Source organism: Geotrypetes seraphini, chromosome 3 (genome assembly GCF_902459505.1).
Source record: "Geotrypetes seraphini chromosome 3, aGeoSer1.1, whole genome shotgun sequence".
Taxonomy (NCBI): Eukaryota; Metazoa; Chordata; class Amphibia; order Gymnophiona; family Dermophiidae; genus Geotrypetes; species Geotrypetes seraphini.
In genome coordinates, this window is record NC_047086.1 from 54,664,263 (window position 1) to 54,678,071 (window position 13,809).

Sequence of the window (13,809 nt, forward strand, 5' to 3'; positions counted from 1 at the left end):
AAATATATTGCTAAAGAAAATTGCTCAAAATCAAAATTTGTGCCAAAAACGGCCTGTTGAAGCTAAACCAAAAAACAAAATTTAGCAAAAAAGGGGTTTTGAAGGGGGGCACCTAACCCTAACCCCAGAAACCCTAAAAAAACTGGGGTTTTCAGACCTCCCCAATTTTCCCCACAGGGAATAATAGGAGAACTCACTGTGATTTCTGGTGCTTGTCAACTTGTATCAGCCTGCCTGCAGGGAAAGGATTTCTATCTCAGAGATAGTCAGCACAAGTCTATCGATGGAGATCTTCTTGCTGCTGGTTGGGTGGACCCTGACCAAATTCCCACTCCCACCCCCAAATGTCCACGCGACACACTGGGGGGAGAAACTTCACAGACGGCTCCTTGATACCCAGAGTCTCAAGCCTCTGAAAAATCAGCAGGTGAGAAATTCCCAGGGGAACAGACCCTGAGCATCTGAAGGGACGTTAAGCATGCTGGCTCCACAGGTAAGAGATTGGCCTGAGAGCAGTCCACTCATGCAGAACTGTGTCCTTTTCCCGGTGGAGTAAGCCCAAGAAAGGGACCTACGAGCACCAAAGCCATACAGAAAAATCATAGACCAATGGCAAAATACCTGAAAATAACAAAAAGAAGCAGAGCAGATCAGAACACACCTTCCGAGTTCACTTGCAGAAGGAAAAACTGAAGAGGGAGCTGTTCTCCACTGTAGAAGGGGAGGAGTTCAAAGCGACACCCTTCTGCAGATTTGTGACTAATGGGAAGTAACAGCTACTGTACAGAATAACACAGTTACTTACCGTAACAGCTGTTATCCAGGGACAGCAGGCAGCTATTCTCACATATGGGTGACGTCATCGCCGGAGCCTGAATGCGGACGCCTCGCAAGCAGACTTGCTTGAAGAAACTCGAAGTTTTGAGTCGCCCGCACCGCGCATGTGCCTTCCCGCCCAGCGCAGGGCGCGTCTCCTCAGTTCAGATAGCTAGCAGAGAAGCCAACCAGGGGAGGTAGATGGGTTGTGAGAATAGCTGCCTGCTGTCCCTGGATAACAGCTGTTACAGTAAGTAACTGTGTTTTATCCCAAGACAAGCAGGCAGGTATTCTCACATATGGGTGACCTTCAAGCTAACCAGAATGGGATGGTGGGAGTGTTGGCAATTTAGGAGAATAAATTTTGTAATACTGTTTGGCCAAACTGTCCATCCCGTCTGGAGAAAGTATCCAGACAATAGTGAGAAGTGAAGGTATGAACCGAGGTCCAAGTAGCAGCTCTACAAATTTCCTCAATAGGGGTAGATCTGAGGAAAGCTACTGAAGCTGCCATTGCTCTGACTTTATGGGCTGTGACTTTACTGTGAAGGGGTAATCCAGCCTGGGCATAGCAGAAAGAGATACAAGCCGCCATCCAGTTGGAGATGGTACGCTTAGAAATAGGATGGCCCAACTTATTTGAATAGAAGGAAACAAAAAGTTGAGAAGCAGTTCTGTGTGGTTTGGTGTGTTCCAAGTAAACATAGAAACATAGAAAATGACAGCAAAAAAGGGCCATGGCCCATCTAATCTGCCCACACTAATGACCCACCCCCTAACTTCCTTGATGAAGAGATGCCACATGCCAATCCCATCTTTTCTTAAAATCTGGCACGCTGTTGGCCTCAATTACCTGTAGTGGAAGATTATTCCAGCGATCAATCACCCTTTCGGTGAAGAAATATTTTCTGGTGTCGCCATGAAATTTCCCTCCCCTGATTTTCAACGGATGCCCTCTTGTTGCCATGGGTCCTTAAAAAAAGAGATCTTCTTCCACCTCGATACGGCCTGTGACATATTTGAACGTCTCTATCATGTCTCCCCTCTCTCTGCGTTCCTCGAGTGAGTATAGCTGCAATTTACCCAGCCGTTCCTCATACGGGAGATCCTTGAGTCCTGAGACCATCCTGATGGCCATTCGCTGAACTGACTCAACTCTCAGCACGTCTTTTTGATAATGTGGCCTCCAGAATTGTACACAATATTCCAGATGGGGTCTCACCATGGATCTGTACAACGGCATTATGACCCGGGGCTTATGGCTGACGAAACGTCTACAGATACAACCCATGATTTGTCTGAACTTGGATGAAGCTTTCTCCACTTGATTGGCAGTCTTCATGTCTTCGCTAATGATCATCCCCAAGTCACATTCTGCTACAGTCCTTGCTAGGATCTCACCATTTAGGGTGCAAGTCCTGCATGGATTTTTGCCGCCAAGGTGCATGACCTTGCATTTTTTGGCATTGAAACTTAGTTGCCAAGTCTTTGACCAATGCTCCAGCAGGAGTAGATCTTGCGTCATACTGTCGGGCATTGAGCTTTTGTTGGGCACTGTGCTTTTGTCTATTGTGCTTTTGCCTACTATGTTGCATAGTTTGGCGTCATCGGCGAATAATGTAATTTTACCTCGAAGCCCTTTAGCCAAGTCTCTTACGAAGATGTTAAATAGGATCGTGCCCAAGACCGAGCCCTGCGGTACTCCGCTTATCACCTCCGTCGTATCGGAGAGGGTACTGTTTACCACTACCCTCTGAAGTCTACCCCCAAGCCAGTCCTTAACCCATGCAGTTAATGTTTCACCTAATCCCATCGAACTCATCTTGCTCAATAACCTGCGGTGTGGGACGCTATCAAACACTTTGCTGAAGTCCAAGTACACGACGTCCAGGGACTCCCCTATATCCAGCTTTCTTGTTACCCAGTCGAAGAAGCTGATCAGATTTGATTGGCAGGACCTTCCCTTCGTGAAACCATGTTGATGGGGATCTCGTAGATTCTCCTCGTTCAGGATTGCATCTAATTGGCGTTTCATTAGTGTTTCCATAAGTTTACTCACTATCGATGTGAGATTCACCGGTCTGTAATTCACAGCCTCCATCTTGCATCCCTTTTTGTGGAGTGGAATGATGTTAGCCGTTTTCCAATCCAACGGGACTCTTCCTGTACCTAGAGAAAGATTGAAGAGCGCGGATAACAGTTCCACCAGGACGTGACTCAACTTCCTGAGCACCCTAGGGTGTAGTTTGTCTGGTCCCATAGCTTTGTTCATCTTGAGTCTTGATAGCTCAAAGTAGACACTGCTGGGCGTAAACTCGAAATTTCGATACGGGTCTTCCGAGCTTTCCCTTGTCTGCAGCTGAGGGCCGGATCCCGGCGCTTCGCAAGTGAAGACTGAGCAGAAGTATTCATTTAAAAGTTTGGCTTTATCGGAGTCCGATTCTACATAGTTCCCATCAGGTTTCCTAAGGCGTACTATCCCATCTGTGTTTCTTTTTCTGTCACTAATATACCTGAAGAAGGATTTATCGCCCTTCTTGATGTTCTTCGCTAGATTCTCCTCCATTCGGAGTTTGGCCTCTCTGACTGCTGTTTTGACTGCTTTAGACTTGGCCAGATAGTCTTCCTTAGATTCTTGCTTCCCTGATTGTTTGTAGAAGATAAACGCTCTTTTCTTCTTTTTTATGAGGTCTGAGATCTCCGCAAAGAACCACTGTGGTCTATTGTTTCTTCGCCGTTTACTTACTGATTTTAATTAGTGGTTGATTGCTTCGTGTATGGTTGATTTCAGAGTTGACCACATTACCTCTACATTATCTGTTTCGGCTTGGTGGAAGAACCTCGATGCACTCTCAAAGACTCTGCTCCTTGTTTAGAGTGTGAGGATTCTCGTCGAGGCACTCGCACAGAATCTGCTCCTTGCTTTTCGTGCTTGGATGGCAGACCAGACACTTGCAGAGACTGCTCCCTGCAAAGGGTGTGTAAGTTCAGACTGGGGTAAAGGAAGCGGCTCGACCTCGCGGGAGTCTGATGAATGCCCAGGCTGGATAAGAGGAAGCAGTTTGGGTCCCATGTTAGAAAGGAACTGAATTAACTGCTTCTCTAACATGGTCTGGAAAGAAGCCGGCAAGGATGGATCCGTGTCTGAAACCAGACCACCTGCTTTGGCTGAAGGTTCCTTCGAGGTAGTGTGAGTGTGTTTAGACTTAGGAGTCTTGGACACTTTAATCACCACCGGCGAAACCGACTGCTGAGCTATCTGACCTGAGGAAACAGGGGAAGATACAGCAGATGACGTCAAAGCAAGAGCCGCTGCAAACGGCGAAGGTCTGATGAGGCTCGAGGTGGAAGCAGTAGGCGCAGAAGGAGCCTCGATGGAAGTCAAGGCCGAAGACGCTTTCGAAGTCGGGAGATCAGTAGGAGACTCCATCTCAAAAAGCTTGTCCACCAGAATGCAACGACGCTTAAAAGCACAAGGCTGAAGTGTTTGGCAAGGCAGGCACGACCTAGGATGATGTTTCGACCCAAGGCACTTGAGGTAGCGTCTGTGAGGGTCCGTAAGAGAGATCGCGTGCTGACACTTGCTACACCTCTTGAAGCCCGTAGCAGGCCGTGACATAGACGGAAAAATAGCCGCCATAAAGTCGAAGCCCTCGGGCTGCGGCCGAGCGGCCTGTCCCGGAAAACGAACGGAAGAAAATTTTTTTTTAACTAAAATAAAGGAAATAAAATAAAACAGCGATTCATGAAGAAAAAAAACAAACCGCGGTTGAGAGAAGGCACAAAGTGAATGAAGTTAAACGCAGAGAGTCAAAGACGGACTTCTCAGCTCTGCGGAAAACTGAGAACTGAGGAGACGCGCCCTGCGCTGAGCGGGAAGGCACTCGCGCATGCGCGGTGCGGGCGATTCGAAACTTCAAGTTTCTTCAAGCAAGTCTGCTTACGAGGCGTCTGCATCCAGGTTCCGTCAATGACATCACCCATATGTGAGAATACCTGCCTACTTGTCCTGGGATAACCTATGATTTCACTACTGAAATTGTATAATTCCATGGGGAAACCGTACCTCAAATACTATGTGCAATTCTGGTCACTATATCTCAAAAAAAAAAAAAAAAAAAAAAAAAAAGATATAGCAGAATTAGAAAAGGTATAGAGAAAGGGGATGAAAATGATAAAGGGGATGGGATGATTTCCCTATGAGGAAAGATTAAGAAGCTAAGGCTCTTCAGCTAAGAGACTGCACAACTGAGAAGAGATATGTTAAGAGTATTAACTACTGAGCAGAGTGGAATGGGTAAATGTGAAATGTTTATTTACTCTTTTCAAAAATACATGAACTAGTGGTCATGCACTGAAGCTACTAAGTAGTAACTTTAAAACCAATCCTATATAATAAAACGCTAGCCGCGCATGCACACTCCAACTTTCGTGATCTGTAATCCCTGTTCCATGTTCTGTAGGTCCGCGGCCAAGCAGGAGTGCGCATACGCGAGTCCCCAGCTCCTACCTACACTCGCAGCACTGGCCGCCATTGCTGGACTCCCTGCTCTTCGGTAACTCAGCAGTGGATAGAAGACACCGCCGATCTCCATTCCTCCGGGGGGGGGTCTGGGAGGAGAGGGTTCGCGGCCACTCAGCGCCCCCACCGAGGAGCCCAGCAACTTTTGCGCCGCAGCAGTAGGGAACAAGTCGACCACTCCCCCCTCCCGCACCAACCGCTGCCGCTCCTGTTTGAAGCGGCCCGATGAGGTTCGCGGCCGGCTGTAGCGAACCTCGCAGGCCGCTCTCCACATGAAGCACGTTCCCTCTGACGCGATCGCATCAGAAGGAACATGCTACCATATGGAGAGCGGCCTGCGAGGTTCAATACAGCCGCCCATGAACCTAAGCAGGCAGCTTTGAACAGGTGCGGCAGCGGCGGCAGGAACCATGGATGGATGGAGGGAGGTAAGAACGGGAGGGGAAGCCGAAAAAGAAGGGCTATGGAGCAGGCAGAAAAGGGAGCTGTTTTGGTGGGAGGGTTGTGCTGAGTGCACGAAGCAGGCAGGCAGGGGGAGAGGCAAAGGGGGCTGCTTTGGGGGGATGGTTGTGCTGGGGGACGTCAGCAATCATGGGGGGAACAGAAGAGGGCCACGGAGCAGGCAGGCATGGCACAACAGGGGGCCAGAGGGAGAGCGAAAGGGGGCTGCTTTGGGGGGAGGGGTGTGCTGGGGGCAGACAGCAATCAGGGAGGGGGGGAGGAACAGAAGGGGGGCCACAAAGCAGGCAGGCATTGCACAACAGGGGGAGAGGCAAAGGGGGCTGATTTGGGGGGGGGGTTGTTCTGGGGGCAGAAAGCAATCATGGGGGGAGGAATAGAAGGGGGCCATGGAGCAGGCAGCCATTGCACAACAGGGGAATAGGGGGCTGCTTTGGGAGGAGAGTTGTGCTGTGGGCAGACAGCAATTATGGGGGAGAACAGAAGGGGGCCATGGAGCAGGCAGGCATTGCACAACAGGGAGAGAGAGAAAGGGGGCTGCTTTGGGGGGATGGCTGTTCTGGGGGCAGAAAGCAATCATGGGGGGGGACATAAGGGGGCCACAGAGCAGGCAGGCATGGCACAACTGGGGGCCAGGGGGGAGGGAAAGGGGGCTGCTTTGGGGGGATGTTTGTTCTGGGGGCAGACAGCAATCATGGGGGGGAACAGAAGGGGGCCAAAAAGCAGGCAGGCATTGCACAACAGGGGGAGAGGGAAAGGAGGCTGCTTTGGCAAGCAGGGGGGCCAGGGAGACAGACAGAAAGAAAGACGCACAGATAGGGGACCAGGGAGAGACACAGACACAAAGAATGATAAACAGACAGCGTCCAGGGAGAGAGAGAGAGACAAAAAACAAAAAAAGACATACAGACATCTACTCTAGCACCCATTATTGTAACGGGCTTAAACACTAGTCAGAGAATATATTTCTTCACTCAATGTATTTGGAATCTTTCAGATAGTACCAATGTTGAAATCAAATACTGGATGTATTTGAACTCTGGAGTCTGTTGCTAGAGAATATGGTGAACGCAGTTAGTTTAGTAGGGTTTATAAAAGGTTCAGACAATTTCCTGCTGCTATTTGAGACCCAAGGAAAGTTACTTAAGTCTCTATTACTCCAGGTACAAAAATCAGCCCAGAGAAAGTACCTGAATATAATGTGTTCAGTGTTGCATACATCTAGAAGTGCTTTAGAAATGATTAGTAGTTATTACGATGGACTTTGGAAAATCCACTGCTTATTTCTATGATAAGCACCATAAAATCTGTTTTTCTTTTTTGGAATCTTGCCAGGCACTTGTGATGTGGATTGGCCATAGTTGGAAACAGGATACTGGGCTTGATAGACCTTTGGTATGTCCAAGTAAGGCAATACATATTCTTGTTTATTGATTATTGGAAGCTTCTATACCTCTACTAATGACTGGGGAGTTAATTCTGAGCAGTTTGCATAAGCTTCAATAATGGTACATGAGCTTCAGTAAAGGTATTATAACACATGAGCTTCTTAATGTCAGAAGACATCTTCAGTATCATTTGGAAAGCAGGTTAAAAATCCAGAAATGGTTAATTTTCTGATCACACACTTATCAAAAGAAAACAGAATAGCAGACAATTTAGTATTTCTGCAAATTTCAGTTTTTAGCAGTTTACCTTATCAGTGGCTGGTGCAGTGCAACTAGGGAACCATGGACTGTAACAGATATCATGGAAAGGTGGAAGTAATCAAACATAATGTTAACATGGTGATGAAGGCCTCGATGTAGGCTGAAGTGCAGCTTTAAAGTTCGGCTACTAATTAGTTGCAAGCCACTCAAGTCTTCTGGTCTGAAGAAAAAAAAATAAATTATATATGAGCAATTATAGCAAAACCTCCCAATGCATGTTTTCAGATTTTTACTTTCTACTACTGCTATCAACTGACCCCCCATTCAATCACTGCCAATATTCTATATTAAAAGAAAGTAGGTTCTTACCTTGAAAATATATTTTCCAGTAGATAGGGATGGCATGCTGAACCATAGGGTTGTCCATGCCTGCTTGTGAGCATTCTGCAGAAGATATCAATCACAGCTTTTCAGCTCCTCCTCCTTCTCCCTGGTCTCTGCTGCCCCCTTCAAGTTTGTACAAATGCAGGCAACAACACTACAGAAGAAGACAGGAGAAGATATTATCAAGGTAAGAACCTAATCTCTTTTAAAAGTACAATAGGGATGGAATGCTGAACTACAGGGACATACCTAAGCAGTCCCAAAGGTCTGTAGAACTTAGTGAAAGCATGAAGGGAATACCAGGTCACAGACCTACAAATCTCCTAAGAAGGAATTGCCCTGGCTTCTACCCAAGAGGAGGCTACTCCTCTTGTCAAATGTGCCTTCAACTAGACAGACAGCTGCTTGCCACAAATGATGTATGCAGAGGAAATAGCTCTATGAATCCATCTTGAAATGGTAGCTTTGGAAGCAGGTCTGTCTCATCATGCTTGATTGGTTACCAAGAATAGATGATCTGGAGATGAAAACTCATTAGGACTCTTCTGACGTCCAAAATCTTTAAGGACTTGTCTTTTTTCTTGGACCCTGTGGGGTGAAATGCTGGCAGTCTAACTTTTTGGTTGACATGAAACGCCGAAACAAGCCTCAGAAAAAGGAGGGAACTGCCCACAAAGTCACTCCCGTTTCCATGATCCGGAGAAGTGGCTCCTTATAAAATTACCCCTTCGGATGCAAAAATCCAAAAGAACAGTGGACAAAACTGAAAGGAGCTATTGTAAAGGCACTTTGTAAGGAAAGTAAGTAAAGGTAAGAGGTATCATGGGGATGAAACACTGATGTACAGCAATCAGCAGAGAGACCTTGGAGCAATTAATTTTGATGTCTCGAAGTAGCATAACAGTGCAACAAATTGGTAGCCACAGCAAGAATACTAGAATGCAAAGGGAGATATGATAGGAGCATTTAAGATCCTCAAAAGTATCAATAATGTAGGAACAAATGGATCAATGTTCAGTTGCCATTGTCAGCTTTTTTATTTTCTTTTAAAGAACTCCAGCAGCAGAGATTTTTTTTAAAAAAATCCCGCTATTCAGTGCCACTATCTGGATGGTGGCCACGGCTAAATATTCATGCTGGAACCTTTCAGATAGTACCGATGTTGAAATCAAATACTGGATTGAATATTGTGCTTTTAAGTTCTGCGATTCTTCTGGCACAATCCACAAAGTGCTGAGGTGGTCTGTGAGGATACCCAGAGCTATCCAGGTGGTGCCTGTCACCTCCATTAAATGTAAATTTCTGTCATGCATATTCATTAGGGCTATCCTGAAAACCCGACTGACTGGCGGTCCTCCAAGACTGGGTTGGGAACCGCTGATCTAGCAGGTACTGCTATCTGAATAAGTGTTTTTAAATAGTGACCCAAAACTTTTTTAAATGGAAAGAATATTCTAAAACAGGGGTCTCAAAGTCCCTCCTCAAGGGCCGGAATCCAGTCGGGTTTTCAGGATTTCCCCAATAAATATGCATGAGATCTATTAGCATACAATGAAATCAGTGCATGCAAATAGATCTCATTGGGGAAATCCTGAAAACCCGACTGGATTGCGGCCCTCGAGGAGAAACTTTGAGACCCCTGTTCTAAAACAAGATGTCATAAGGAGGTTGAAAGGAGGGAGAATACATCATCCATAAAGAAAAAAGAAAAACTACTTTTACCATTTCTTTTACTACCATATATTCAAAGACAGTGATAAAATGGAGATTTCCCCTCTAGTTAATTTAAAAAGAAATGGTATTTTTCAATATCAGTTTTGACTAATTTTGATGTTCACAATTGTTAGGGACATGGTAAAACATTCTCTTGATTACTTACGAATAATCTGTATCTGTGAAGTGCAGGTCTAAAGAGAGATGAAAATTCATTTCATTAAGGGACTCCTCAATCTAAAAACAAAATGGTAGAGGTTGCTGACAACAGTGAATATAGTTTTATAATTGAAGCACTGTCCTATAGTTTGAAAACTACCAGAGACAATTAAAGAGGTGTATTGCGGAAGCAGGGATTACCTTCTTCTCATCAAGCAGCATTTTCACTTTGAAGATCAATACATCATTAACAGCAATCTCTTCATTTTTGTAGAGAATTTGAAAAACTTTACTACATATCACATTATCTTGAACAGAAGCTGGAAAAGCCAGATCAAAACCTGAAAACAGAAATTAAAGTGAAACACGGTAATTATAAGCATTACCTGACAAAATTACAGAAAACGGCATTCACTTTATCATCTTTTTTTAAAGGACACAGTAATTTCACATTTCACAATGTGGGAAGTCACAACTGTTTCACATCATTACTTTTTAGGTTCATTTCACTAGTGTATAAGCACTAACCATAATATAACATAACAAAAAACTCACTTGTATACCGCAAATGCCATTAAGTTCTATGCGGTTCACAAAGACTAGTAATACAAATGAATAAACATCCAATATCTAACTTCTAAAAGATTCCCTAAAAGATACGTTTTTAAGGCACGTCGAAATTGTTCATCTGTCTAAATGTTGCAACTCAGTAACTACAGACAGTCCCTGAGTTACAGACACCCAACTTAAGTACAACTCGTACTTAAGAACATGGTTGCAGCTTCATTTGATTTCACTGAGCAGTATTTCCAATGACCTAGGGCCTGTTTTACGAAGCCGCACAGCAACAGCCCCGAAGCCCTTTAAATCTCTATGGGCTTCGGGGCCATTACCACACTGCAGCCGCCAGTGCAGCTTTGTAAACAGGCCCCTAGACTCCTACATTTCTCCAGTAGCAGATTCAGGAAGTGTGCAGTTGTGCATGCTGTACCTTAGATGGAATACTGGAAGGGACAGTTGGCCTTTTTGTCAGCTGGGAGCAGAGGTAAGCAGCAAAAATCTTGAAGTCTACAAAGTTCCGAGTTAAATACAAATCCAACTTAAGAACAACTCTAAAAGCATAACTCGTTCTTAACCCGGGGACTGCTTGTACTGCACAGATCTGGCTGAAATTTGATATTGTGGTGGGATGCTAAAAGTTTACAGGGAATCCTAATTTTAGTTTAAATCAGTACAAATTTCTCAGACTTTTTAAAATTATTTTTATAGTAATTTTTACAACAAACCAAGGAATAGTTCAATTGTACTGAAATATAGTAATATATTACACAACACCATAAAAAAAGGAAAATTTCCAAACAGCAAGAAAATATAATATATTCAAGTCCCCAACACTGTGAGAAGAGCCATTAGAAAATGAAAGAAAATGTGATAACAAATACCTATTAACGGAAATTAAAGGTAACTAGCATACGTAATACAATTAATAATGAGGATCATTCACAGCTGCTCTAACAGGAAAACTAGTGTCCATCTTCTTGCTACTCAAGAATACAGAGGTGAGAAGGTTCAAAAAATATATATACACTTAATTGGCATTCATTTAATTATACATTTACACTTCTCCCTCTGGATTCGCGGGGAATAGAGGCAGAGCCGGACCGCGAATGGCAAAAAACCGTGAATATCCAGCTCTGACCCACCCCCGCCTCCCTCCCACCTTCCCGGCCTTACCTGGTGGTCTAACGGGCTTTCGGGGCAGGAGCGATCTTCCTATGCTCCTGCCCCGTGCAGATTGCCATTAGGAAATGGCTGCTGTGAGTTCCCGTAGTCTCTCGAGACTACGACGGGAACTCCCTACAGCTATTTCCTAATGGCGATCTGCTCGGGGCAGGAGCGTAGGAAGATCGCTCCTACCCTGAAAGCCCGCTAGACCACCAGGTAAGGCCGGGATGCCGGGGGAAGACTTAAGGATGTTTTTTTTTTTCTTTTTTCCCCCTCCCCAAAAAATCGCGAATATGTGAAATTGCGATTACTGAAACCGCGAATGGGGAGGGGGAAGTGTACATGAATATTTTAAAGGTAATATGTTATAGAAATAAAACAAAACATAAAAGGAGATAAGGAGATACCTTTTTTTACTGGACTAACCATGCATTTTTTGATTAGGTTTCAAAGGTAGCCCTTCTTCTAAAGAACATAAATATTGACAAATATCAGTGCATATACAGTAAAACCTTGGATTGCAAGTAACTTGGTTTGCAAGACAAGCAAAACATTTTATTAAATTTTAACTTGATATACAAGCAATGTCTTGCAATACAAGTTCATACAGTATACACACATCACAACTGAGCCGATGGTTCTTCTCTCTCTGATGCTGCAGGAGTTGAGTGGCTGTTCTAAACAAGCAAAGTCTTGCAATACGAGTATATACAGTATACACGCATCACATCATCACAACTGAGCCAATGGTTCTTCTCTCTCTGATGCTGCAGGAGTGTAGTGACTGTTCTAAATGAGCGAGGTCTTGCAATACAAGTACGTATAGTATTTTGTATTAAAGGTTTTGGGGTGTGGAACAAATCGTCTGAGTTTCCATTATTTCCTATGGGGTTACAGTTGAGGTTCCTCTAGATCCAGAAAACCTGGAAAGGTGGGAGAATGGGAGGAGGGACATGACTCCCTTCAAGTGTGGCACCCCCCAAGGTCAGTAAAACCCCAGAGAGGGTCTTCCAAGCTCAGTCCGGAAAAACAAAGGGACAAGATCCAACCAGGCCTAACCAGATCTAACAAGTCTTAACCAGATTCAACCAGGCCTAACCAGATCCAACCAGGCCTCAAACCTGTGCACAGACTACACAAACAGACCACTCAACCTGCTGGAGACTGAGAAAAGACTTATTTTAAGGGGGGTGTCAAAAGTTAGTGTCTCGGTCTCCACCTGCTGGCAGAGGAGCGTAAACCCATCAGTTTTCTGTGTCGGTCTGGAAAGACGATAAAGAAGGAGAAATTAGGTTCTTACCTGCTAATTTACTTTCTTTTAGCTTCTCCAGACCAGTAGAGGTTAATCTTTACAAATGGGTATATATCCAATCATGACCAGCAGGTGGAGACTGAAAACAAAACTGTGGGACAGTATATAATATACTCCCTTCTCTATTTACCTCAGTCTGCCGAATAGCCAAGCAGAACCAAGAACTGGAAAACAGAAAGAAAACAATACTCCGAACAGGAGTAACAACTAACATACCCAAATGCTGTTGGAAAATGCAGAGGAGAAATACCCGAAGGAAAATGTCCCCACAGCTCGCCAGCTAAGCCAGCCGAGCCACAGCCGCTGTTCTTTAATTCTCCCCGGCCCTAAAAAAATACTAGAACCCGCAGCAAAAAACAAAAACTGCCCGCGAAACAGCCCCAACAACACAACAATAACAACAACAGACAGGGTGGGGACCTCTACTGGTCTGGAAAAGCTAAAAGAAAGTAAATTAGCAGGTAAGAACCTAATTTCTCCTTCTTTAGCACTCTCCAGACCAGTAGAGGTTAATCTTTACAAATGGGACGTACCAAAGTAGTCCCTCTCACGGGCGGGACCCCCGCAGGGCCGATACCAGAACACGCTCACCGAACACCGCGTCCCGACGCGCCTGAACATCTACCCGATAATGTCTAACAAAGGAATGCAAGGAGGACCAAACCGCAGCCTTACAAATATCCACTGGAGGCACGAGCGACGACTCAGCCCAAGAAGCTGCCTGACCCCGAGTGGAATGAGCCTTGAGAAACTCCGGAACAGGCTTCTGTCTCAGAAGATAAGCGGAAGCAATCGTCTCCTTGATCCAGCGCGCAATAGTAGCTTTAGAAGCGCCAGCCCCCCGACGAGGACCCGCCAGAAGGACAAAGAGATGATTGGATTTCCGGACTTCCTGGGTCCGCTGCACATAAGAGCGAAGGACCCGACCGACATCCAACTTGCGCAGCTGCCGTTGCTCAGAAGAGCCCTCCCGACTACCCAAGACTGGGAGGACCACCGATTGATTAACATGAAAAGGAGAAACTACTTTCGGCAGAAAGGAAGGAACAGGCCGCAAGACAACCCGCTCC

The 13,809-nt window shown here is 45.2% G+C and overlaps 1 protein-coding gene across 3 annotated transcripts in view; it reads right to left on the reverse strand.

Moving 5' to 3' along the window:
- FAM135A (family with sequence similarity 135 member A) overlaps positions 1 to 13,809 on the reverse strand; it is a 277,151-nt gene that overhangs the window by 204,225 nt on the left and 59,117 nt on the right. For 2 of the 3 annotated variants that reach the window (XM_033936915.1, XM_033936914.1), the window contains exons 5-7: positions 9,904 to 10,043; positions 9,710 to 9,780; positions 7,493 to 7,666 (exon numbers count right to left, since the gene is read on the reverse strand). In XM_033936915.1, coding sequence (XP_033792806.1) covers positions 7,493 to 7,666; positions 9,710 to 9,780; positions 9,904 to 10,043 — 385 coding nt within the window. Of the gene's footprint in view, positions 1 to 7,492; positions 7,667 to 7,815; positions 7,985 to 9,709; positions 9,781 to 9,903; positions 10,044 to 13,809 lie in introns of those variants that run through there. The other variant, XM_033936916.1, reaches the window with a different exon arrangement.